The 27,794-nt window shown below is 37.0% G+C and overlaps 1 protein-coding gene across 4 annotated transcripts in view; it reads left to right on the top strand.

Annotated features, from left to right (window-relative positions):
* Positions 1 to 27,794, top strand: part of THOC2 (THO complex subunit 2) — a gene marked incomplete at its 3' end in the record, with an annotated part of 114,410 nt that overhangs the window by 41,099 nt on the left and 45,517 nt on the right. For all 4 annotated transcript variants that reach the window (XM_080831202.1, XM_080831201.1, XM_080831200.1 and 1 more), the window contains exons 8-12: positions 3,194 to 3,360; positions 13,829 to 13,921; positions 16,968 to 17,123; positions 17,704 to 17,876; positions 19,134 to 19,329. In XM_080831202.1, coding sequence (XP_080687328.1) covers positions 3,194 to 3,360; positions 13,829 to 13,921; positions 16,968 to 17,123; positions 17,704 to 17,876; positions 19,134 to 19,329 — 785 coding nt within the window. The remainder of the gene's footprint in view (positions 1 to 3,193; positions 3,361 to 13,828; positions 13,922 to 16,967; positions 17,124 to 17,703; positions 17,877 to 19,133; positions 19,330 to 27,794) is intronic.

The raw sequence follows: 27,794 nt of genomic DNA, 5'->3' as shown, positions 1-27,794 counted from the left end.
TGATGCAGTAATACTGTTAAAAAAAAAAATGAAGGTGGTCCGCACTGTAGCACATTGAAAATATAAATTTTAGGGGTGCTTGGGTGGCTCAGTTGGTTAAGCATCTGCCTTTGGCTCAGGTCATGATCCTGAAGTCCTGGCATCAAGTCCTGCATCAGGCTCCCCTGCTCTACCCCTCACCCTGCTAGTGCTCTTTCTCTTTCACACACACTCTCTCTCTCATAAATAATAAAATCTTGAAAAGAAAAGAAACTTTAAAACAATGTGAATGAAGCACAGCATTCCCATGTAACATGTTGTTCTAGTTGTAGTTTGATGGGTAATTACAAACCAGCAATTTTTTTCACAATTATATTTAATGGATCTTTTGTCATCTCTGATAGAGTATTTTTATTTGGTGATTGGATTTTTATATTTAGTAAATTAGGAGAGCAGTTACAAGGCTGGAGAATTTGGATGTATTTTTTCAGTTTTATTGAGACATACTTGACATAAATAATCTATATATTTCAAGTGTACAGTTTGAGTTATGTATGCATCTGTGAAAACATCACCACAATCTAGATAATGCACATTTACCATTGTCCCCTTGCCCTAAATTTCTTCTTGCCCCTTTGCGTTTCATCTTCCTTCACTCTGTTTCCCCCTCTCCAGGTAACCACTGTTCTGTTTTCTGTCACTATAGATTAGTTTCCATTTTTTAGAATTCTTTTATAAATGGAATCATATAATGAGTATTCTTTTTTGGTCTGCTTTTTTTCAGTCAGCATAATTATTTTGTGATTCATCCATGTTTTTGCTTGTATTATTAGTTTTTTCCTTGTTATTTCTGAGTAATAGTCTACTGTATATACTACAGTTACAGTGTAATACAGTTTATCCATTTACATGCTGGTAGACATTTGAGTGTGTACTATTATAAATAAAGTTGTTTAATAAAGACATTTATACAAGTCTTTGTATGAACATAGACATTTCTCTTGGGTAAATACTTAGGAATGAAAAAAAATACTTAGGAATGAAATGGCTGGGTCATATAAACATAGTTATGAATTTTTAAGGAAATTGCCAGTTTTACAAAGTAGTGCCATTTGACATTTTGTATTTCCACCAACAGCCTTTAAAAATTCCATTTGCAGGGGGTGCCTGGGTGGCTCAGTTGGTTAAGCAACTGACTACCTTTGGCTAAGGTCATGATCCTGGAGTCCTGGGATTGGGCTCCCTGCTCAGCAGGGAGTTTGCTTCTCCCTCTGACCCTCCCCCTCCATGCTTTCTCGCTCTCTCTCTCTCTCATAAATAAATCTTTAAGAAAATCCATTTGCTATTTTGGAGTCACTTCTACATTCATAGGTCATACTTTTTGGGGGTATAGAGAGAAATGAAAATATTTAGAAATTTTCTTCTCAGAACTTTAGGTAAATAATTCTTTGGAGAATATGTGAAAATTTGGAACTCTTTTCAGTAAGACATCATTACTGTGTTAGTCTTTTTTCCCTTTATTATGAGAAATAGAAGAAAATGTATTCTTAACTTTGGATTTCATAAAAAGAGGCAAGAAATACTTCTTACATTTGGAGAGTTTGGTTTTCCAAGTGATTGTTTAGATACTGTGAATCAGATATTAGTTTATAGCATTCGGTATAACTAAGTGTAGAGTTAATAGAAGTAACTCTGGAAATCTCTTATAATAGGTTATATAAGAAATTTCTTTGAAAAATTTCTTTAGGTCATCTGTAAAATACAGTGTTCACAACTAACATTTTTAAGTTTAACACAGTTGTTTTTTCTTCCACCAGCATTAGAAGAAATGAATATTTGTTTGCCCCAATGAGGTGGTTAGCTTACATGGAGGTGCTATGTCTAATGAAAAATATGTAATTTAAAATAGAGTTCCATTCAGGTTGATGTGCAAGGCATATGGGAGTTGATAAAAACTGAGGGGACAGCGGCTTGATATTTCGTGCTCAGGGTTATAAGCATACATTTTATTGAGAGGAATGGTGGGTGGAACTTCTGTATTGTTTAAATTTATTTCACATTTTTTGTTGTGTGCAAATGGTTGCATTCTCATAAATTAAATGCACATATGATAGGACTGTACTGTAATACAATTATGGTAACAGGTGAAGCTGGATGCAAATGGAATTAATAATGTATTAAGAATAGGGTGGCTGGGACACCTGAGTGGTTCAGTTGGTTAAGTGTCTGCCTTTGGCTCGGGTCATGATCCCAGGGTCCTGGGACCAAGTCCCACATCAGGCTCCTTGCTCAGTGGGGAGCCTGCTTCTCCCTCTGCCTGCTGCTCCCCATGCTTGTGTTCTCTCTCTAATAAATAAAACCTTAAAAAATAAAAAGAATAGGGTGGCTGATAGGAATGTCTATTAAATCTTGTGTCCATTGACTCTTTTGAGCTTACTCCAAGAGATTAGCAAGGGTAAGTAGCCGTGGGGACCTATTCAGTTTTTGTTTTTGTTTTCTTTTCTGGCTCTGCCTGGATTGTTTTTCTCCTCTCTTTGCTTGTATTATCTACACTCTTTGGTTATGTCCCCAGCTCCTTGGTGTTCTTTCATCTCTTCAGTATCAGTAGTATACTTGTTTTCTCTTTAGAATGCTGCCAAAAACCATAGATATAAATCAGTGGTGCAGTTATATTTTATAGTTTTGTTGTATATATAAGAAAAATTAAGAAATGATTCTAAAAACGATGTTCTGCTTTTATGAACCTGAACTTTTAACTGTTTACCAACATTCCAAATGCTTCTTAAAACATTAAAGAAAACCCTTTAGTTGCCTAACTTGTAAATGGATTGTTTGATTGTCATATTTTCCTGAGAATTAAAAGTGTGGACCTCTTTAATTAGCTTGAGTAATCAAGACCTGGGACAGTGTGGCATAGAAGAAAGTTTACTTGATTGTGTGTTGCAGGTCCTGGGCTCCAGCCCCAGTTCTGTTGTTAACCCACTTTGTAATCCTGGGCAAGTCATATTTCTCATCTGTAAAATGTGGGGAGTGGACTTGATCATCTTGAAAATTATAAAGATTATCCTCTGATGCAGGGAAAGCAAACTTGTAAAAGAAGTTGTTTTAAAAAATATTTCTATCTTGTTATATAAGTTGTCCCTGAAAATTAATGATTTAATTAAAAAATGGTATATAATCATTTTTGAATTTATGTATATCTCATCTGTTGCAGGATGCTTTAATCTGGATCCCAATAGAGTTTTGGATGTCATTTTAGAAGTGTTTGAATGCAGGCCAGAACATGATGACTTCTTTATATCTTTATTAGAATCTTACATGAGTATGTGTGAACCGCAAACACTGTGTCATATTCTTGGGTTCAAATTCAAGTTTTACCAGGTAAAAAAAAAATGTGTGTGTGTGTGTGTGTGTGTGTGTGTGTGTGTATACAGTGTGTATACAGTGTGTATACATATATATGTATATATATACAGACATTGATAAATCACATGGTTTTATATGTATAACTTAATTTGAATTTTATTTGTAAATGATTGGTTTCAGCTCATCCATTCTAGCAAAGCAAGTAGATAAAGGGATGGCTAACAATGCTGTATGATAAGTACTATATTAGTAGTATGAATGATACGATGTGAAAGCCTAGAGCAAGGCATAATAAATTTTTGCTTTGGGAGAGATGGAATCAGAGAAAACTTATATATAGATATAACTCTTTTTTAACTCAGTCCTTGAAGGATGAGTAGGAACTTGTTGAGAATTGTCTGTTTAGCAATAACAAATAGCATGAGTGAAGACATGGCAGTATGAATGTATTTAACCGATTGAAGAAATGGTACATAGTCTGGTGTGGCTGGATTGTAAGATAGAGGGAAAAGAAAGAACAGGAAGTGAAGTTGGAAAGGTGGGCACACTTTAGATTGTCAAGGGCCTTAAATACCGTGTTGAATTAGAATTTTATTATACAGGCAATGACCATGGGAATTTTTTTAAGGACATGGATAAACTCTTGAGATGTATTTTACCTTATTTTTCACTTAAATCACTATAGTAGTTATCTAGCAAGTCTGTGCTTCTGATTATTTCTCTTTCAGTCTATCTTTCATATTATTACTTCTCTTATATTCTAAAAGAGATCAAATTGACACACTGCTCTAAAAACCTTTGCAGGATAAAATTCAAACTTTTAAATGTGGCAGAAAAGGCTCTTCACAGTCTATCCCCATTCTTTCTTTCCAGCCTCATCTTTACTGGTTTTTCCCCCCTCAGATCTAATATTCTAGTCATATTAAATTACTAGCCATTTCCTAAAGTTAGGTATAGACACTGGTATATATAGACCTTTATTTATATGCAGTTCCTTATAACTAGAAAACTCTTCTTACTCAACCCTCTCACCTGTCTTTTCTTCATCTCAAGGACTCCTGTTTATTCTTTAAGATCAAGTTCTACTTGCTCTGTAAAGTCTTGCTGGCACTTCACCCATGTGGAATTAGTTATTTCTTAATCTCTATTCTTAGAAAACTTGACACAGACTTCTGGCACTTAATCTCTGTTCTTATAAAACTTGACACAGACTTCTAGCACTTACCAGGTTATAGTAGCATAAACTATATCTGTGTCCTTTGCCAGATTGTGAACCAGTTAGGGTGGGGTCTATATTTTACCAATTTCTCTGAATTAATTTAGCCTATAGTAAATGCTCACTAATTGTAAATGAGTGATCTGCGTTTTTAGGAAGATAACTTTCATGATAGCATGGAGGATTTTAATGTAATAAGGGCTCTATTGTCCTTTTGGTAGAGCATTCCTGATTTGTCTACCTGTCTGGGATACTTAGTCAAGAAATAATCATTTATGGGGGCGCCTGGGTGGCTCAGTCATTGGGCATCTGCCTTCAGCTAGGGTTATGATCCCAGGGTTCTGGGATTGAGCTCCACATTGGGCTCCTTGCTCAGCGGGAGGCCTGCTTCTCCCTCTCCCACTCCCCCTGCTGTGTTCCCTCTCTCGCTGTGTCTCTCTCTGTCAAATAAATAAATAAAATCTTTAAAAAAAAAAAAGAAATACTCATTTATGGAATGTTTATGATATGCTTATGCTTTGCTAGGCACTGAGTATACTCTGGTAAAGAAGGTCTTTTCCTGTCCTCGGAGCTCAAATTCAGGATATTAAGACAATTTCTTTCTTTCCTTTTTTAAAAATATTTTATTTATTTATTTATTTGACAGATAGAGATCACAAGTATGCAGAGAGGCAGGCAGAGAGAGAGAGAGAGGAGGAAGCAGGCTTCCCGCTGAGCAGAGAGCCAGATGCGGGGCTCGATCCCAGGACTCTGGGATCATGACCTGAGCCAAAGGCAGAGGCTTTAACCCACTGAGCCACCCAGGCGCCCCATTAAGACAATTTCTTTTAGGATTCTCAAGTAACACCACCTATTGCCTCTGCTTATCTTTTATTTTCCATTTTCTGGGACTTCCCAGAAGAGAAATCAGATCAGAACTTCATGTAGCATTTTGATACCAAACAAGACATATGGCAGTGTTTTCAGGCAAGAGTACTTAATCTTTGTTCAAACATTAGTCATGGCAGCTTTCCCTGTTCCTACCAACAGCCAGGGAGTCTACTCTTAGTACAAGGAAAGAGAAGTTGAAATATTTATCACATCTTAGGAGGTACCATGATTGCTTTGGGTTTGAGAACATGAAGCCAACTGCTAAAGTGACAAGGTGGCTGAAATTTAACTTGGGCTTAATTAATTAGAATATAGGATATGGCTTTGGAGACTATAGGTTTCAGAGCATATTACAGTGAATAATGACCTACTGCATAACATCAAGCTTTATTAGCTGAAAGTTTCAGAATTTAAAAATTTTTATATGAAAATATTCCTCATAATGGTAACACTTTTGAGCTGAAGTAAAATATCCCTGGGGGTTTGACAGTGTTGGAATAATCCTTTTTTTTCAATAGATGATTGGCCCTTTTCTTATATAAGAAATACCCAGTCAAGAAACATTTGATTTAGAAATAACCTATTATCGGAAAGAGTAACCCTCATATTGCTCTATGTAACACCATTCCTTTGTTTCTGTTGCCTGAACTATCTTATACAAATCTGTAGTCTTAAGGACCACTGAGGGTAGAGGAAGAAATGTCACAGATTTTCAGTAATTTGTGGTCTGAGAGATAAAGTGAGGACAACCATGAAAATGAAGAACTGCTTAGGGCAAGTAAGCCTGGGAATTGGCTCCTAGGCATATGTTGTCACCCTTGTGTATTGGTCCCTTGCCTTACTCCATCCTCCCCTCTTCTCATCACTTTCTGAAAATGTTCATTCCACTTGCCCACAACTCAGATTTTCACCGGTTGGGAATTATTTGGATAAACAGGCTTCTTTTTTTTTCCTTAATGCTAGGATTTCTAGGCAAAGCTGATTATTTAAACCATGAAGTCAGTGAGAGTGATTTTATCCTATTTTCAACCCAGGATCGGCTATACTGGATGTTTTGACTTGGAAGAGTGGCAGGGGATGTAAGCAGTTTGAAAGCAGACTTTGGAAAATTTGTCAGGCACATCTGCTTGATTTCCCTAACAGGGATGGCTATAATAGAGGGCTTAGGGACAGGATGAGGATTAGCACAAGGGACAGAAAGAAAGGAGTACTAGAATGTGTCAGGGTACCAAAAGGCTAGAGTTGTCTTGCCACAGGAAAGAGAAAGGAGATGATGACTCTTACCCATATCATAGCCCCTTGATTTCTGGATTCAGAACACGACTGTAGTAGTAATAGTAGTATTGTGGCTAGGCATTATTATAACTTAAATTCACTCACTTAAGCGATATTAATCGGGGGCACCTGGGTGGATCAGTCAGTTAAGCAACCAACTCTTGATCTCAGCTCAGATCTTGATCTCAGGGTCATGAGTTCAAGCCCTGCACTGTGTGCCATGCTGGGCATGGAGCCTGCTTTTGGGGGAAAAAAAAAATACTAATCAGTGGGGCACCTGGCTGGCTGGGTTGGTGGAGCATGAGACTCTTGATCTTGGGTTGTGAGTTTGAGCCCTGCTTTGGGTATAGAGATTACTTAAAAAAATATTTGAAGAAAAAAAGTATTGATCAAGTACTTCTTATGTGCCAGGTAATGTTCTGGATGCTGGGGCTACATCTGTAAACAAATAGAAATTCTTGCCTTCATGATGCTTATATTTGAGGTAAATTATATAGTATATTAGAAGGTGATCAGTGAGATGGGGCAAAAAAAAATGTAGAGCAGGGTAAGGAAGAATGGGAGTGCTAGAGAAGTAGGTTGCAATTTTACATGGAATAGTGAAAGTATACCTCATTGAAAAGAGAAATTTAAGCAATGAAATGAAGATGTGAGGTTTAAACTCTGCAGGTATCTGGGGAAGAGGCCCTAGGCAAAGAGAACAGCCAACGCAAAGGCCTTAAGGTGTGAGCATGCCTGATGTGTTGGAAAACAACAAGGAGACCAACGTTTTTGGATCAGACTTTAGTAGCTGCCTCTAATGGTGACATGAGCAGTATGTGTGTATGAGAGAGAGAGAGAAAAGAGAGATGGTAGGCATTGTGTATATGTGTATTTTGACTTAGGTTATCAAAGAATCAATATGGTTAAGGTAGCAGTAGAAGTTGATGAGCTTCTGAATATATTTTGAAGGTGGAGCCAATCGTATTCGTTGATTGATTAGATATAGAATGTGAGAGTAGAGTTGGGGCTATTTCTAACCTTTTTTTTTGTACTGAGCAGCAAAAAGGATGGTGTGATTATCAAATGAGATAGAGTAAATTTCAAGTGGAATGGGTTTGGTGTGCTGTGGGTAGGAGTCAGGAATTCCAGTTTTGCATATTTTAAGTTTGAGATGTCTTAGATATCCAAGTGAGATGTTGAGTAAATAACTGGATGTATAGATCTGGTATTCAGGAGAAAGGACTGGGTTAGAAATAGAAATGTAGATGTCAGAAGCATGTAGATGATATTTGAAGTTGTGATACTAAATGAAATCACCAAGAGTTGGGTCTAGAGAGATAAGAGAAGAGAACCAGGGGCTGAGCCTTGGCATTCCAATGTTAAAGGCCTGGAGAAGAGGAGGAATCAGCAAAGGAGATACAGAAGTAATGCATAAGGTAAGAGGACAATAAAGAAGATGTAGCATCTTGGAAGCTAAATGGAAGAAGGAATGATGAACTTTGTTAAATGCCTCTGATAGGTCATTTAAGATGAGGACTAATATTTGGTCATTGGATTTATCATCAGGGAGAGCAAAACTAGCCATTTTTGTAAAGTTGGGGTGGTGTTAAGAGAATGGGGAGAGTAAACTGGAGATAGAGTAGACAACTCTAAAGCAGTTGTTACAAAGAGACACAAAGGTAGCTGCCAGGGGAAGTGAGCTCAAGAGAGATTATTTTTTGAAGATGGAAGAGAGAACACATTTATATGTTCATGGGAATGATTGAGGAGAAAGGCACAAAACTGGTGATGTATGAGAGAGAGGAGAGAGTTATTGGAGTAATATTCTTGGATAGAGAGGATGGAGTTTATGGCTTAAGTGGATGGAATGACTTTAAATGGGAGCATAGAGAGTTCATCTAGAATAGTAATTGAAAAGGTAGCAGCAAATGTAGGTACAGCTGTTGGTAGGTGGATGGATGTGAGGGTGAGAGTTTGTAGAAATTTTGTTGATTGCTCCAGTTTCCTTGCCGAAATAGAAAATAAGGTCATCAGCTGAGAGAGGAGGTATTAGAGGTTAGGAGAGGTTAGGAAAGAAGGCAGGAAATAGTTATGTAGGAGAGTAGGAGAGTAAATGAGAGAAAGAGTATGACTTCCAGCAGGATTAAGGATCTCTGTGAGGGTAGATACATGAAATAAACATTTTGGAGGGGTTGTAGGTATTGGTAATATTAAAGTTTAGGAAATGGAGTGAGTGGCTGAGATGGGGTAGAAGAGAAGATTTTTGGAAGAGATGAGTTCCAGGAGCCAAGAGGCCAGCATGATGGAAATATCATTTACGTATATATGAAAATCTCCAAAAATTAAGAAAGGAGTAGAGTTGGACAGAGTGACAGTGAATCAGAAGCTATAAGATCGTTACTAAATGATGGGCAGTGACCCAGGAGTCCATAAATGGCAACAGTAGGACATGACTGAAAATGGCAGAGTAGGGAACTCCAGAGTGCTGTCCTTCCATAAAAGCAACTAATGAACTGGCAAAAAACTGTCAATCAACTTTTACAGAACTCTGGAATTTAGTAAAAAACTTACAACAATTAAGGAAAGGCTGGGTGAAGAAAGAAGCTGCTGCTTTGGGGAAGAGAGCACTGTGATGTTATAAATTGCCTGCCTACTATCCCTTACGCCCAGATCGATGGTGGGTATGAAGATAGAAGCCTGCACTCCTAGTGTAGATTGCTAATGCCAGAGGACATAAAGAATTGTGGGTTGCAACCTCTCTGGCTCTTCCCTTAAGGACTTGTGCAAGGGCCCGTTTTTGATTTGTCTTACTAGGAGCATCTCCAGATCTGGGGTGGCTTTTGCCAAAAGAATTTAAAGGCACAACTACTGGCTTTAGCAGCCTAGAGCAAGAGATAATGGTTAGATGAGCAATAGAAAGACTGAAAGCCTGGGAAGAAAGAAGATGGATAAGGAGTTAATACAGGGGAATAACATGTACCAGGGAATTGGAACAAAAGGCCTGCTTATGCCCAGAACTGGATACTTACTCAGGAAAGGACTGAGAAGATCTTAGGCTTTTTCCTCTGGCTGGCCTTCAGGCTCTGCACAAGCAGGAAGTGAAGACTAAGATGGAATTGTGAATGACCTGGCCAAGTGTTGAGGCATGCCTAGTATGCAAATACTGGGAGAGTGTTTTTTTTTTTTTTTTCTTTTTCTTCTTTTTTTTGGCTTCAGGCCTTTAAGAAAACTCAAAACATTAGCTAACCACTACGGTGACAGAACACAGATTTCAGTGGCTAACATGACAATAATATAGACTTCACAAAATGTCACTAAACAAGCAGACAGTAATAACCCACAATAAGCATCAACAAACCCCCCAAATGGGGCAGAATTTGATTTTCAGAGTGCCACATAATATTCAAAATACCCAGTTTTCAAGAAGGGATAGTGAGGTATGCAATGAAACAAAGTATGACTCATTCACAAGAAGAAAAAATAGAAACTATCCCTGAGCAAGTCCAGGTGATGGACTTAGTAGATAATTTAAATCACCAGTTCTAAATATGTTTATGATCTGTATGAGAAACCATGGACAAAGAGCTAAAGGAGACTAGGTGGAATATCAAAAAAAGAATAGAAGTTATAAAAAAAAAAAGGAACCAAACATTCTGGAGTCTAAAAGTATGATAACTGAAATGAAAAATTCACTAGAGGGTTACACCAACAGATTTGAGAAGGCTGAAGAAACGATCAGCCAATACGATGAGCCAATTGAGGTTATCCAGTATGAGGAGCAGAAAGAGAAACGAATGAAGAAAAATGACAAAGTCTGAGAGACTATAGGACACATCCAATACCAATATGTACATTGGACTCCTAGAAGCAGAGGAGAGAGAAAGGGACAGAAGTATGTTTGAAAAAAAGAAGGTTGAAAACTTCCCAAATTTGATGAAAGATAATGAATCTATACATCTAAGAAGCTCCATAAACAGTGGATAAGCTCAAAGAGAGTCACACCAAGAATATTATACTCAGATTGTTGAAAACCAAAGACAAGGAAAATTTTGAAAGCAGCAAAACAGATGTGACCCATTGCATATAAAAGAACCTCAATAAGATTAACAGGTGATTTCTCTTCAGAAGGTAGTGGGATGGCATATATAAACTGCTGAAGGAATAAAACTGTCAGTAAAGAATCTGTATCCAGTAAAACTATCCTTCAAAAATGGGAGTTCATGACATTTCAAGATAAACAAAAGTCGGGGGAATTCATTGCTGGTAGACTTGCCTTACAAGAAACGCTAAAGAAAGACTTTCAGGCTGAAGTAAAAGGACACTAGATAATAACTTGAAGCCATATGAAGAAATAAAGAACACTGGTAAAGGTAACTATATAGGTAAATATAAAAGCCAATAATACTGTATTTTTTTTTTTTTTGGTTTGTACCTCCTCCTTTTCTCTTACATGATTTAAAAGACTAAAAACTAATTATAAGTCTAATTGGTAAACAGTGTAACAATATAAAAGGGGGAGGGATTGAGGTGTATAGGTCCAGAGTTTTTGTATACTATTGAAGCTAAATTGGTATTAGTTCAAACTAGATTATTATGTTTAAAATACCACTTGTGGGATGCCTGTGGCTCAGTTGGTTGAGCCGCTGCCTTTGGCTTGGGTCATGGTCCCGAGGGTCCTGGGATCGAGTCCCGAATCAGGCTCCTTGCTCGGCGGGGAGCCTGCTTCTCTCTCCGCCTCTGCCTGCCACTCTGCCTGCTTGTGCGCTCGCTCTCTCTGACAGAGAAAGAAAGAAAGAAAGAAAATCTTAAAAAAAAAAAAAAAAAATCACTTGCAATATCCAGGGTAACCACTAGGAAAATAACTAAAAAACAGAAAAGGAAAGAAGGGAACCAAAAGGCAACACTACAGGAAAAAAAAAAAAAACCCACCAAAGAAGGCAGTAATGGAAGAAATGAGGAACAAAAAAAATATAATACATATAGAAAACAAAAAAGTGTCAGAAGTCCTTCCTTGTCAGGTATTACTTTAAATGTAAATGAATTAAAATTTGTAATCAAAAGGTGGTCTGGCAGAATATATAAAACATGATTCAATTATATGTTACCTATAAGAAACTTACTTTTAGATCCAAAGATAGAAATATGTTCAAAGTGGAAAATCCTATGCAAATAGTATCCATGAGAGAGCTAGGGTGGCTCTTCTAAAATCAGACAAAATAGACTTTAAGACAAAAATTTTTACAACAGACGGAAAAGGACATTATATATTGATAAAAGGGTCAACCCATGAAGATAAGACAGTTATAAACACGTTTGCACCAAACAGAGCCTCAAACTATATGAAGCATACACTAACAGGATTGCACGGGGAAATAGTTCTGCAATAATTTTTGGACATTTCCATACCCTACTCTCATTAATGGTTAGAACAACTAGACGAAAGGAAATAGAGGTCTTGAACAGCCTATAAATCAATTAGACTTAATAGATATACATAGAACAGTATCTGGCTAGCAATAGATTACATATTCTTCTCAAGTGTGCAATGGGACATTCTCCAGGATAGACTCTTAGACCACAAAATGTCTCAAAAAATTTAAAACATTGAAATCCTACAAAATATCTTCTTTGACTACGATGGAATGAAACTAGATCCTAGCAATAGTGAGGGATAGGGAGTGACTGGAAATTAAAAGCTGGGTGGGCATTAGGGGTGGGTGGTGGGACAATAGTCTGAAAACAACTATAAAAAGCAAAGATGACTCATATTCCACCTTCAGGCCTAGTAGTGTGAGGGGTGTGAGGAAAAGAGCCACCACTTGACTGGGTTACAGTGAGAGTGGTGTTCCTAGGGAGTCCTCTGTTTGAGCAAGAAAATGAAGGGAACAGTTAGAGGAGAAGTTCAGGATATATAAAGGGTTTTGCTGAGGATGGTTTATGAATTCCAGAGGATTCCATGGAACTTTTTCAAGAGCGCAGAAAGGTGTGTTAGGACGGAACAGGGATTGTGCAGAGCAATATGGAGAGTATGGGAGTTGATTGGCCTGGGAGTCAGGGGCTTCTTGTGGTAAACCCATTGAAATGGAGATAATGGGAATAATAAGAGTATGCCTGGTGGATTCAAGTCAGATAGTAAGCTTTTGTGGGTTTGCTCTGAGACCCTGACCACCATTAGTTTTTATGGGAAAATGTTTTGATACTGAATAGCTATTTAAACTATTGTGAAGTGAAAGACTTACTTATCTTAAAAAATACAGTGAACAGTGCCTTCTTTATAGGATATCCATTAGTTTGGTTAGCTTCGTGTGTTACATCTATAACACCTGTCACAATTGTGGGGAACCTTACAAAGATCTTGTTTTCAGTGTTGAGTAGAAGCAGAACATAGTGTATTGCCACTGTTTGCTTTTAATTTGCATTTGGCCATTTAGTAATTGCCAGTTGTTGTGACTTTAGTCTTCCATTCAGCTGACCCCAAGCAGTTTAAAAATTAGGGGAAGTCTTCTTGATAGCATTCAAAGATCCTTTTCTATCTGTGAAGGGTCCACTGGAATTGGCCATTCTGTATTTTAAGATGTTGATTTATCCATATGTAATATGTATAGATACCTGTTTTGAAGGGGGAAATCAGTTGATAAGCAGATATATTTAGTACAAAATCTAAGAAGTAAAAGAATAAGGAGAAAACTATAAAGTAGACGCAGATAGTTCAGCACTTCCTAATTTGTCGTCATTGTTTGCATCTACACTGAGAACTACTTGAAAAAGCAAGTTAAGAAAATACACATACAAACAAAACCCAAAACTAAGTATTATGCAGTATAAAATCTCACTTATTCTATTTGATTTTCAGATTTTGTTGAAATATTAGCATGCACTGTAAAAATATTAGCATGCACTGTAAAATGTGTACATTTTTGTACTTTGTGTTCATCAGAAAATGTTCCAGTGTCAAAAGGGATGTTGACCTAATTATCTTTGTCCTTAGTTCAGATGTCATGTATGATCAGAAAGAGCAAAGAAGCTTATTGTTGATCTAGTTATTTGATGAAATTGTTCTTGATTATTGGTAGGTAAAATTTATGATTTTAGTTTTACTTTATGCACTAAATAGAAACTTTTTTTTTTTTGTTTTTCAAGGAACCGAATGGAGAGACTCCTTCTTCTTTATACAGAGTTGCTGCAGTACTTCTACAGTTTAATCTTATTGATTTAGATGATCTTTATGTACATGTAAGTCAAGTGGGCTGCTAAGAATATTTGGTTGTCCATCCCAGGGGTGGGAAGAGGAATAGGCAGCCAAATAGCACTTAAAGGTTGGTCAGGCTCTCAAGTTACAATTTTTGAAGTGCTAATGCATTATTGCTTTGTGTTTACATTATGAAGTGAGTGAATTTAATTCTTTGACAAACTATGGAAATGAAATACCCTCTGTCACTCTTACAGAGTTTGAGGTTGGATATGAAGTTAAAGTTCTTAATCGTCAGCAAGGTATATCTCATGGGGATAGAGGCCAAGTTCTAACCAATGTGATTTTAGACTTCTCTGTTACATGCAAATTATCAGAAATATGGGATTACCTAGATACTTTTTCCTTCTCCCCAAAATGTTAATTTTAGGCATTCAAGATAAATGAGAACTCTGTATATTTTTTAATGGATTATCTTATGTTTTTACTGGGTAGTAAATGACCAGTATTGTGCTTTTATTGCTGGATCCAGGATTTGGAAGAGTGTATATATGATTGTGATTGATGACTTCCAGTTTAGCAACAGTTTAGCCTGTCAGTTTGAAAAAACTAGGTTTGTAGTATAGAAATTCCTATTATGTTTGGTTGTACATTAGGATATCTATGGACTTAAACCTGTCCAAAGCCAGCATCATCTTCAGTCTTTAAAAATCACTTTCTGACTTCCTTGTCTCTCATGTACTATGGTTACAGAGTTGAATAAAACGTACTCTCTACCTTGGAAGCAGTCATAGTTCCAATGAAGAAAACATTTTTCATTATGTAGTAACTGCTGTATTGGAGGTATTCACAAAGTGCAGTGGGGGCCCAGAATAGATAGCGACTATGTCTATCTGGGGGGCGGATTTTGGAAGGCTTTTTCAAACTAATGATGTTGAACTGAGATGTTGGTAGATGAGAAGGTAATGGCCTGGCTCTAAAGGTGGGAAGTTTTGTAGGTAGAATTAACTGAGTATAAAGGCAGGAAAGGGGCTTCATTACCACCTTAGGGGAAGGAAGCTCAAAGTGGTTGGAGCCTAGGGTAGTATGTGGGGCAATGAAGATGGAGAAGTAGATTGGGGCTAAACTTTGCAGGGCCTTAAGTGCCATAGTAAGGAGTTTCAGTTTTTTCTTGTTTGGACTAGAGAGCCATTCAAGATTTAAAGCTGAAAAGTGATATCACAAACAGAACATGGAAACTTTGTCAGAAAAAGGGGAATTCAAAGGCAGGTATGAGTTTATAGGCAAGGATAGACTGGTAGGACAAGTGGAAAGATGATAGGTGGTGATAGATTTATTACTGAAATGTTTGAGTTTCAATAAATGCAAGTGGCCTAGGTGTTCCTGTTAAGTTGTCAAAGATTTTCAGATGGGATTAAAACCCAGTTTATTGCTTATTTTTCACATGAGACTTCCAAAACCTAAGGACAAAGGAAGGTTAAAAGTAAATGGTGGGAAAAATATACAGGGAAATTATTATTGTTAGACAAAATGGACTTTTTGGGCAAAAAATGATAGTCACTTCATAATAAATAAAGTTGTGTTCATTAGGAAGATAAAACATTTGTAACTTCATATGCACCTAATTACATATTCTCAAAATACACAAAACTATAATTGAGAGGAACTATAAAAGAAACTACAGGGGTGTCAGGCTGACTCAGTTGGTGGAGTGTGTGACTCTTGATCTCTGGGATGTCAGTTTGAGCCCCATGTTGGTTGAAGAGATTACTACTACTACTACTACTACTACTAAGAAGAAGAAGAAACTTAGAGTTTAGTCATCATAATGGGAGGTTTTTAGAGGCAGTTGCATTAATCTAGGTAAAAGATGCACCTTTGGCGGGTATATAAGTAAAGTAATAAAAATGGGTTTGATGGCCAGTGGAGAGTAGAAAGAATGAGAAAAAGTCTTGCTTACCTCCTTGCCATCAGTCCATAGTGACTTTTTTCCTGCCTCCAATTTTGGACTAATGGGATGAAGTCTACAGTATATAGTTTAATATTTCACTGTTTCCTTTTATTGTTTAGTGATTATTTACTTTGCATTGGACTTAGTTACTGAAGTAGATTATGTATTTCTGGTGGCTTATAGCCCACCATAGTGCCCAGCAGGAACTATGATGGTTTGTTGCTATATTTTTCTTTGTGTCTGTGTTTTTTATTTATTTTATGAAATATTTACATTAACCTTCTTCTATTCATACAAGATGGCTGTACTGGGGATATTTATTCCTTTTTCATAATGGAGGGTTGACTCTACACATACTACTTTCTCTTTTATAATAAGCTAGAAACTAGTTTGTGACATAAGTCATCAGATAGGTATTAGAAAATGAAAAGTGAGGGGCACCTGGGTGGCTCAGTGGGTTAAAGCCTCTACCTTCGGCTCAGGTCATGATCCCAGGGTCCTGGGATCGAGCCCCACATGGGGCTCTCTGCTCAGCAGGGAGTCTGCTTCCTCCTCCCTCTCTCTCTCTCTCTCTCTCTCTGCCTACTAGTAATCTCTGTCTGTCAAATAAATAAATAAAAAAGTCTTTAAAGAAAATGAAAAGTGAGATGTCAAGTTGCTCATGATTTTTCTACTTGAGATTTTTAATCTAGAGGTATTAAATTTAACCCCTTCATGTAATTCAGTAGCTCATGTCTCCCAAATTGGATCCATATGCAGTACTTTATTTAATTTGCAGTTTGACTTTTAAAGAGGAAATCTGTGATACTTTTAATGAAACAGTTATATATTTTCTTGAGTAAACTAATAAATTCAATGGTAAGCACCACTGTTGTAGTATTGTATTAATGTAGGCCCTCTAGCAGAAAGATGTGGAACTTTGAAATGCTATCTGATTTTAAAAGGTGTACAAAATTCAGGTACTTACCCTGTTAGATTATAAGAAAATAATGGAGAGAAACTTATTTTGAAGGCCGATCGTGGTCATTAGTAGGCTAGACGTTATTTAAAACTTCATCAGTTCAGAGTAGGTAGTGTTTGCTTTTTATATGTGCAACTAGTATTAGCTGTTTTATGAAACTTTAATGAACCATTTTTAGCTTCTTCCAGCTGATAATTGCATTATGGATGAACACAAACGAGAAATTGTAGAAGCTAAGCAAATTGTTAGAAAACTTACGATGGTTGTATTGTCTTCTGAAAAAATTGATGAGCGAGAGAAAGAAAAGGAAAAAGAAGAGGAGAAAGTAGAGAAGGTATATGGTTCCTTTTTGTAAAATTAACATTGTCTTCTGGATTTAGAATTATGAAATTAACTTGTAATAGTTAATCAACTTATGGGAAAATAACATTAATTTTGATTGTGGTGAAATCTGGTTTTTGGAATACTGATTTGCTAAGGTGGTTTTGTTTTTAATCTGATTGGCACCTTCCCAAAAGAGGCTGCCATTTTTTTTCTTAAATAAATTTCAGAATGTATCCTAAGTAAAATATATTTGTGCTTTGTGTGTTAATGTCTCTCAAGTCCTAAGGGGATTCTCAAAGATGAATGAATTCTAGTTCCCTATGGCACAGTAAAACATTAAACAGAACTTAATTTAATTCCAAGTCTATAAACTGTCATGCTGTGTCTGCTAAATGAAAGAGCATATCCTATTGTTTTTTCAGTAGCTAAAAAACTTGATTGTACTTTCAGGGAAATATGCATTTCCCATGAGTGGCAGCTGTTAACATACATTATTGTGGTTGTTGAGCTCTATTTTTTAAAATGAAAAAATACTAAGATTTATTGGTGTCTATATTCTGAGTATCTTTGCTGTAATTGTTCATTTTTAGCCGCCTGACAACCAAAAACTTGGTTTGTTGGAAGCCTTGTTAAAGATTGGTGATTGGCAGCATGCACAGAACATTATGGATCAGATGCCTCCATACTATGCAGCTTCACATAAGCTAATAGCCCTCGCTATTTGCAAGCTCATTCACATAACTATTGAGCCTCTCTACCGAAGGTAGGTTACAGTATGCTTTTCTAATCGTTGAGGTAGAAATAGCTTAGGACTACAAAAAAAATCTGCATATTTATCTTGTCTTCTCTAACCAAGCAAACATTTTAGTATGTTTTATTAGATGATAAGAACTGTTCATAGAGTGTATCAGTTTTATACGTATGAATCAGTGACTTGTCTCCTAACGTGTAGACCGGGTGATGCAGAAGGTGTGCTGCAGTGTAGTCTGAAAACTATAGTTTAGACATCTAGGTTGGGTTTACTCCATTGAGAGTGAAAACTCCATTCTTCTGTATTTGACTTTTCCTCCTCTCTTGGTGGGGGGGGCAGAGAATTCCTCAGGTTTTTACTTAGCGTAAATTTCCTCTGTCCCGGGTTGAGTGGCTCTAAGTGAGGACATTGCCTCTCTGCTTGCCTTATCTCTTCTGGCATATAGGCTGCTGTTCTGGAAATTGCTAGTGCAGCCTTTCTCATCATCCCTAGTTACTGTGTCGACCAGTCCTCTAGCCCTCAGCCTACTTGCAGGATACTTAGGAGCAGTATTGGCAGCAGCTCTGGCTTCAGCCCCACAGATCAGAGCCTGCCTCAAAAGCCCCAGCCTTGTGACTCGTGCATAGCTGCTGGCTGCTGCCTTTAGTGCCACCTGGGCTATGGACCATGAAGGCTTCTTCTCAAAGAGTGACCCCTGTGACTCCACAGCGGGACACCTGCTCAGCAGGTGAGAACTCTGGGCATGCTGTCCTTTTTAGTGTGACACCCTCTTTCATTATGCTGCTCACCTTCCCTACCACCACCTACCTCATACTCAGTCTAGGTAGTGGAACCCAGATTGAGAAGTGTTTTATTGACTTGAATCACTGTTGTTATATCCATGTTTTTCTGTTTCATCTTCCAGTGTCTCTGAGGTCCATCCCTTGTTCCCCATTCCCATATCCAAATTCCTGATACTGGCCAAGTTAAACTAAAACCAGATTCATATGATGTATGTTAAATGTTACTTGAAATTTGTGTTTCTCTGATTTCCTTATGCAGTTAATTTGAAACATTCTCTGAGCTCTGATTTTTTTTTTTCCAAATGAGTATTGTTTTTGTCTTTTTCAACCAGCTAAATTATCTGGTATTAATTAATAAAGTTAGGCACAAATGAAATATAGAAATCAGATTTGAACAAGAAAAGCTTTACTTACTGGTTAATATGACTGTGTTAATTTAAAATGGGGTATTGTATAGTATACATATAAATTTTGCTTCTTTTTATAGAGTTGGCGTTCCTAAAGGTGCTAAAGGTTCACCTGTTAATGCTTTGCAAAATAAGAGGGCACCAAAACAAGCAGAGAGCTTTGAAGATTTGAGGAGAGATGTCTTTAATATGTTCTGTTACCTTGGTCCTCACCTTTCACATGATCCCATTTTATTTGCAAAAGTGGTGCGCATAGGCAAATCATTTATGAAAGAGGTTAGTAAGATTTTTTTTCCTTCTAAGCAGAAAACTAAATTTTAGAATGAAAATGTCCTGTGTATATTTGTCTTATGCATATCTCTAGAAACGAAAAGTGAACTACAAAAAAAAAAAAAAGAAATGAAAAGTGAACTTAATTTAAGAAAAGGTTACGTTGAATAAGGTTTGGGGAAAGTCCACTATGTCCTAACCACATATATGCGTGTGCAAATGTGTGTGTACACACGCACACACAGACACACACACACACACACACACACATACTCTCTTAAATTTAGGTAGAATATTAGTCAAGTCCCCCACAAAAGTAAATGTACTTTGGACAAGTGATTGCTTTTTGAATCCCTTTATAATTTTAGTGGTCAACTTAGCTTTCTTTCCCCCTTACTTCTACTCTGTTATTTTCTTGGCTATAATTTTGAATCATTGTGATTATTTGTATGAAGTCAGACTGTTGAGGATACATTCTTTTCTAGTAAACTTTTTATTGAAATGAAATGTACAGACAGTAACACAAATCATAATTGTACACTTCAGTGACTTTTTCCAAACTAAACACCCATGTATCCCCCATCCTGATAAAAAAATTAGAACACTACCGCAGAGTTCCCCTTGTACTCCCTTCTAGTTAATACCCAAACGGTAGCCATTTAGGCTATTACTAAATTTTAAAATTGGCTTTGAGTTGCAGTTTAGATACAGTAAACTTCACCAATTTGAAGTGTACAATTTGTTGAGTTTTGACAAAGTTGTGTGTCCACCACCACAACCATGATAGAGAATGTTTTCATCACCCCAGAAAGTTCCCTCTTGCCCCTTTGCCTTTAATTCTGTCCCTTCGTTGCTGGTTCCTGGCAACCACTGATACAGGCTTTTTGTCACTATAGTCTTGCTTTTTCTAGAACTTCATATAAATGGAATTTTATAGAATGTACTCTTTTATTCTCTGGTTTCTTTCACGTAATGCTTTTGAGAATTATCCAAGTTGTTGGCACGTGTTAGTAGTTCCTTTATTGCTGAGCAATATTAGATAGACATACCAGAGTTTATGCATTCTCCAGTTGATGGGCATTGGGGTTGTTTCTAGTTGGGGGCTATTATAAATAAAGCTGCGATGAATATTCCTGTACAAGTCTTTTTTTGGGGGGGCATATGTTTTTGTTTCCCCAGGAATGGGATTGCTGGGCCATATGGGTAAGTGTATGTTTAACTTTTTGCCAAACTGTTCCAACATGTGTGTACCATTTTGCATCCCTGTATATGACTTCCAGTTGTTCCACATCCACATCAGCACTTGTTATTGTCACTCTTAAATTTTAGTCATTCTAGTGGGTGTGTAGTGGTACCTGTTGTGCTTTTAATTTATGTTTCCCTGATGATCAGTGATGTTTAGCGTCTTTCATGTTCTTATTTGCCATTTGTAATCATCTATCAAAACGTCTATTCAAATCTCTACCCATTTTAATTGGGTTGTCTTTTGTTATTATTTCTCTGATTTGCCTTTTTATTATGTTAATTGTCTTTTGAAAAGCAAAATTTTAAATTTTGATTAATTCCAATTTGGCAGTACTTTTATGGTTTCCTCTTTATGTTCTAAGAAATCTTTGCCTAACCCAAGGTCTTGAAACAGAGAAGAGTACATCATTGTCCATTATAAAACAAGGCTACCAAAAGAATCTGCAAATTGTTATAAGTACAAATACAGTTTTCTCCAGTGTTTGGCGATTGCATCTAATTTCAATTTTTGACAACAGTAACTGTACAGAAAATTTATCAGCTGTTGTGTATTAATCCCTTGACACCTGATATATTTGATTTGATTTTTGATACTTACCTGTTTTTTTTTTAAATACTCACAAATTTACACTGTGTAAAGGTACTCTAAAGAAATCTGCTGGGTGCCTGGGTGGCTCAGTCAGTTAAACATCTGCTTTTGGCCCAGATCATGATCCCAGAGCCCTGGGATTGTGTCCCACATCGGGCTCAGCAGGGAGTCTGCTTCTCCCTCAGCTTTTCCCCTCTGCCCATGCTCTCTCTCTCACTCTCTCAAATAAATAAAATCTTTTAAAAAAATCACTGTAATTATAAAAATCAATAAATTAACATTGATACTGTATTATTAAACAAATCTGAGTAGTTTATTACTATACAAATCATTTATTATACAATATATATAAAAAGGAAGTATAATGATGTTTCATTATTTTAATTCTTATAGTCTGAAAGGGATGAGTCATGTTACTAGTGCCTGTTCAAAGAACAAAAGGGTTGTCTTTTCCAGTGCCTCATATTGGGAAGCATATGAAGTCAATCTATCCCATTACTGGTGATGTTAACATTGATCACTTGGTTAAGGTAATGCACTACCAGGTTTCTCTAGGGTACAATTATTTTTTTTCCTTTGTTGCTAATATATACCTTGTGGGAAGATACTTTTTTGACAATGTAAATAGCCTCTTTCTCATCTTATCTTCACTCACTAATGCTGTTCTTTTTAACTGAACATCTTAATGTTCATATCTTGTTCTGAAATTCTTTCTTTGGCTGCAAGTGTTATAAACCTGTAAGCAGGAGACCAAACATCCAGCTTGTGGAAGTCCTGTACATAGACATATGCATGAACATATGCACAAACATAGACAGTATTGTTACCAAGATGCCCAGGTGCTAAAGTGGTCACCCCTCCCCTCTGCCATCTCCATCGCAGCTTTCCTGTATCTCTGTTCTATCACAGTTGTGCCTGGTGCCTGCCCCTAACTCCAGTCTCTATTTTTACAGAGGTAGAAGGGCAGAAAGGAAGAGGAAAATGTTTATTTTGATCACAGTGTGGGAAGAAATCTGTCTTCTCTCATTGCTAAGGTTGTGGTAGGAAAAGTGAATCTTTCCAACGATTGGAGTTAGAATTTTGGTTCATTTTTTTACCCATGAAAATATTTCACTGTAACAGATCATTTGTCCTGTGTTTATAGGTTTACAAGGCTTTTGTTGCTTAGCAAGGAATTTAACTAGGGTATGTAAGATTGTTTCTAACGGAGGAATTTGACCTTAGTTCCAAATAATATAATTAAATGACTTTAACAACTCATTTATAAGCTTGGGATTGCTTGTACATATAATTTATGCATATTTTGAAAATGTTGGTTATATAGTTATACCAGCTTCACTTAACAGAATATTCTTCTAGCCTACAGTTATTTGTAATCATTTATCTCTGTGTGTTTCTTAAATTTGAGGTACATAACATAGGACCATTTAGTACAGTGATCTTCAAACTTCAGCATACATTAGACTCACCTGGAGCTCATCTTAAAACACATTGTTGGGTCCTATCCTCAGAATTTCTGATTCAGTAGGTCTGGTGTGGAACCCACTGAAGAGAGTTTGCAGAGAGTTTGCATTTCTAACAAGTTACCAGGTGATGCCGATGCTACTTATTCAAAGACCAAACTTTGAGAACTGTTGTTCTAGTATATTAACCAATTTTGGTCTGTATTTCAGCCTTAAAAGAGGGGATAGCTCTAAAGAATATTTCTATATGAATGGGCAGATTTTACTGTCTTTAATTTTCTTGAATTATAGAGCATAGCTTTAACTTGCTCATCTGACATATTTAAATGGTTTTGACAGCACCTACACACCTGAAGATGAATTCCTTGGTGCTTTTTTGCATACAGCTGATGTTAATGGATTTAGTTGTTTGTGATAGTGACAGTTAATATTGAGCTGTTTACTCTGGGCCAGGTCCTATTCTGAGTACTTCATGTGAATCAGCTCATTTAATCTTTATCATACCCTTTATGCTTTAGGTTACGTAAATTGTCCCAGGTCACACTGTTAATACAGGGCAGGACTGAGATGTCAGTCCAGGCAATCTGGATTTAGAGGCCAAGCTCAAAATCATCATGCTGTCCCGCCTATACAAATGTAGTGTGTCCTGAAGTGGAAGAAATGATAGGTTATCTAAATTTTGCAATTCTTGAAATTCCTTGCTATTTTAATTAAATCTGTTAGTGGTATTTTGTTATTTTGTTTATCTCAACAATCTGTTTTCATCTCATTCTGTGTATCTCATCAAGCTTTTCTTGTTTTATCAGGATCATCCTTAAGACTTTTTTCTATGACTATATGTAGATACTTGTGGAGAATCTGCCTCTGTCCTTGTGTTCTACTTTCATCCATACTGAGTTCATTACCTTTTATATGCTTTTTTTGGCAGGGGTGAGGCATGCTATTTATGTTTCTCTTGTAGCCACAGCATTTCTTTTCATCTTAATATGTATAGCTCTGTTTACAACTTCTTTCTGATATAGTGGAGTGAATCCTCTTACCTTTCCTACCTTATTTATGACCAGCCCTAAACCCCCAAGCTACAGTCTGAGTATTGAGTTCTTCTTTCAGTCTTCTCTGTAGTCTGTCATGGGGAGTGAATGAGCTCAGTGAGGCTGAGTATAGCCCTCATTTAGAGTATCTCTCTTTCTCTTCTGAGATACTGTTACCTGTCCTGTACTAGGCATGCCCAGCCATGTGGGTATGCCAGCTCCCTTAGGCTTTGACTCCCTCAGCCATCTAAGCACAGTTCTTTTGTTTTTGTTTTTTTTTTGAAGATTTTATTTATTTATTTGACAGACAGAGATCACAAGTAGGCAGAGAGGCAGGCAGAGAGAGAGGGGGAAGCAGGCTCCCTGCTGAGCAGAGAGCCCGATGCTGGGCTCCATCCCAGGACCCTGGGATCATGACCTGAGCTGAAGGCAGAGGCTTTAACCCACTGCGCCACCCAGGCGCCCCAGCACAGTTCTTTTGAATGACAGCAGGCTTTAGCAGCTGGTTCTTCCTTTGCCAGAGTCCTGCTGGGCTCCTATTCACAAGAGTTTTTCCTTAGTCTACTCACTTACCTTGCAGGTCTTTCTTACTGCCTAAAGGATTTGTTGACTTACCTTCCTTGGTCTGTACTACTTCTGGGATTGGGTTAAGGGCAGGAGCCATACCACACTGTATGTAGTACCAGAATCGTGTGTGTGTGTGTCTGAGTCTGTGTCTGTGTCTGTCTGTCTCCCATCCCCTTGAAGTTAATAGCATAGTTTCCTTTTTTCTTGCTTGGTTGGTGGTGAATTTGGAGCATTAAAACAACAAGGCATACCTTGTTCATTGCATTAGGGATAGGGGAGAGAAATTCTGTTTCACTCTGTTATCTTAATTCATTTGTCTGGCCAGGCTGTTTATATGGCTCTTTTTTAATTGACCTTTGGTAAAAGCCAGAGTGCTTTAAATTGATTCATAGATGAAGCTTGAAAAACCTAGAGTCAGAGGGTCAGAATATTCCTTAGATTGGACATTGGATGATATTAGGAATAGCTAGCTGTGATAATGATATTGTGGTAATGTGGAAGAATGTCCTTTTTAGGAGATGCATACTGAATTATTTTGAGATAAAATGTCATGCCTGCTATTTTTTTGTCAGTTAACAGGGCAAAGTGTTAATTGTTGAATCTGCAAAGTAGGTATAAGAGGTGTTTATTGATAGTGCAGTAGTGTTTATTGATAGTGCAGTATCCACGCATTCAACTTTTACATAAACTTGAAATTTTTCATAATAAAAATCGGGGTTGCTGGGGACAGAATCTGCCTTAGCCCACTGATTCCAAAGCTCTACTTTTTGAACCAGTTACTCTAGAATTTTGGCTTGATATTTACTGTTTTTGTTTTGTTTTTCTTTTCAAAATTGAAGTTCTACTCTGGTTGTGTAGATTAGAGCTCAAAGTTAACATTCCTTTTGGACAAAGGGACAAGTACAGAGGAATTATACCATACTTGTGCTTAATTTGTGTGAATGTGGCCAGGCTTGTTTCATCCAAATACTCAAGTGTATATGCCTAGAAGTAAGGGCAAAATGGGAGGATTTTTTTTCTCTCAGGTTGATTCAGTTTCTCAGGTCTCTCACCATATTCTGCGTGAATCTAGTTTTTAAAGTAATGCGTGTTCATGTGACATGGCCCCTAAATGCAAGCCAGTTACTTCATTTCATGTTCACATGAATTCATGTTCCCATCTCATGTTCAAGTGATTAACAGTGATTTCTTCTAATACTACAGGGGGAGAACAGTCTTGTAGTGGACTTAAATGAAAGATAATGTATCTGTGTACTTTATAGATACTTTAAGGGACTTTTAAGTGTAATTGTGAGTATATGTAATTTTCATTGTATGCACTGACTTTAGAACCTAGCTTGCCCACAAAGAGTCTTCATTTAAGGCTGTCCCCAAACAAAGTAATTTAAGGCATTACATACTGATTGTTAGGTTAACTGGTTTCATCAGGATGAGCTGCTAGCTACATGTTAGTAATGTGACTTTTCTATGCCAGAGATGAGTGGTAATAATATTGTGGGGTTGCAGTGAGAATCAAATAAGATTTATCTAAACATTTAGATACTAACATTAACTAGGCATTCAACTTCAGAGAGTTAAAGTAGTCATGAATTCTTCAGAACATAGTAAGTTACAACTTTTGTTAGTTGTCACTGCACTGGCTTTTGATGATTTGTTTTAAAGTATTAATATGCTTTAATCTCTCTCTGTCTTTAAATAATAGATACTACTTTAAAGTAGCAGCTTCATTTACCCATCAGAGCAGATTTGATTTTTATATAGGAATGTCTTTGACTTCTTTACATTGTGGTGGTAATCATATGTTCCCTGCTTTCATTGTGGAAATTTATGTTATAAATTAGTAACAAAACAAATTTTTTATCAAATTTTTATTGCTGGGGCTTTGTGAGTGGACTAGTGAGGGGTAGCTATAGACATTCCAGTTTCCAATTTTAATAGACAAAAATTTTGTAAGAATATTTTTAGAATTAGAACCTTGCATTATAATTCTTATTGTTCGAGAGACAGATGCAGCTCTCATTGGCATCATTTACTAAGCTTCTGTATGTACTTTTGCTATTGTAAGTCTTATACAAAGCAAATGAACTCCAATGTTGGAGACCAGATTTAATCTATAACATTCTTGCTATTTAATGAGCCTGAGCAGGGAAGAACTGTTAGGATGTTTATATTTGTACTTTTATTGTCACCTGTATTTGAACTAAGGTCATCTTAGCTCAAGATGTCATATATGACATCTTTATGTGACAGTTCTAATCAAGATGTAGAATCATAGTTAAGGTAATAAAATTAAAAATAGGTTCTTAATTTTTACCATTAATTACGCTTTTTACTTAAGAGAAATACAAAAACATACAAGATAGGCAGATACTAAGTCTGTTAATAGGCAAGTGTAGACTCTGTGTACAAACGGTATAATTTTAAGAAGTATATTTTGTACAAGAAAGACAAGTCAGATTTTTAGTGTGCACCAGATGCACACTGTAAGCAGTTGATTCAATCCTTGTGCCTCCTCTCAAAGATGGTTTTCTGAAATTGAACCTCTGTGTTCAGTTTCAGGAAAAAAAATTCAGGATGTAAAAATGAAAAATATTTGTGAAAGATTCAACTCTTGGAGGTTTGGCCATTTGTCCATGCAGGGCATAGCAGATGCTATTAGATTCCATCTGTATTCTTTTGGCCCTACACTAGGTCCTTATCATTTTGGTGTGTGCCAGCCCAATTTTCTTTTTTTTTTTTTTTTAAAGATTTTATTTATTTCTTTGACAGAGATCACAAGTAGGCAGAGAGGCAGGCAGAGAGAAGTGGAGGGAGAAGCAGGCTCCCTGCTGAGTAGAGAGCCCGATGCGGGACTTGATCCCAGGACCCTGAGATCATGACCTGAGCTGAAGGCAGCGGCTTAACCCACTGAGCCACCCAGGCGCCCCAGCCCAATTTTCAACTATTGGCACCTGCATCTCTCTTTGAGGGCTTTTCTGGCCCTGGAAGCCCACATAGGTAGTATAGGAATTGGTATCCTGGAATTGCTGGAGAACTAATTCACCTTGCCCCCCTCTCCCCAGCTCTCAACCAGTGAAATGATTGGTGTTAGTGTGTAACTACCATGCTTTGAGATGGAATAATCCTGAGTTGTATTTCTTCTGGGACCCTCAGAGTCCTCAATGGGATTAAGCTCCAGTTAACTCACAGGAATAATTCCTACTAGTGGTACCTAGGGTTGCTTCCCAAATAAATTATGTCTGCACTTGAATAGGGTCTGCTTTTGGGGGAATGTAAAGTAAAACACAGGGGCATATCCCTTTAAATGAATTCCATACGAAAACTTTAATTTTCCCTAAAGATAGATTTACAGGGCAGTTTTTTTGTTTTACAACAGACTTCTGTTATGAACTCCATTTATGAAGAGAATTCATTTAAGTAAATCACATATTCATATTCATTAAGTGCACCAAGAATACCCATTTTTACACACTGCTTGTTAGAACTATGCTTGTGTAAAACAGCACAGTTTCATATCATAATCAACGTTTTAACCAAAGTAATTACTTTTGGGTGGTGAATTTTATGAAACCAAGT

This window comes from Martes martes (genome assembly GCF_963455335.1).
Source record: "Martes martes genome assembly, chromosome: X".
In the NCBI taxonomy this organism is placed as follows: Eukaryota; Metazoa; Chordata; class Mammalia; order Carnivora; family Mustelidae; genus Martes; species Martes martes.
Note: the sequence above shows the minus strand (reverse complement) of the source record. Positions and strands in the feature narration are given on the sequence as shown.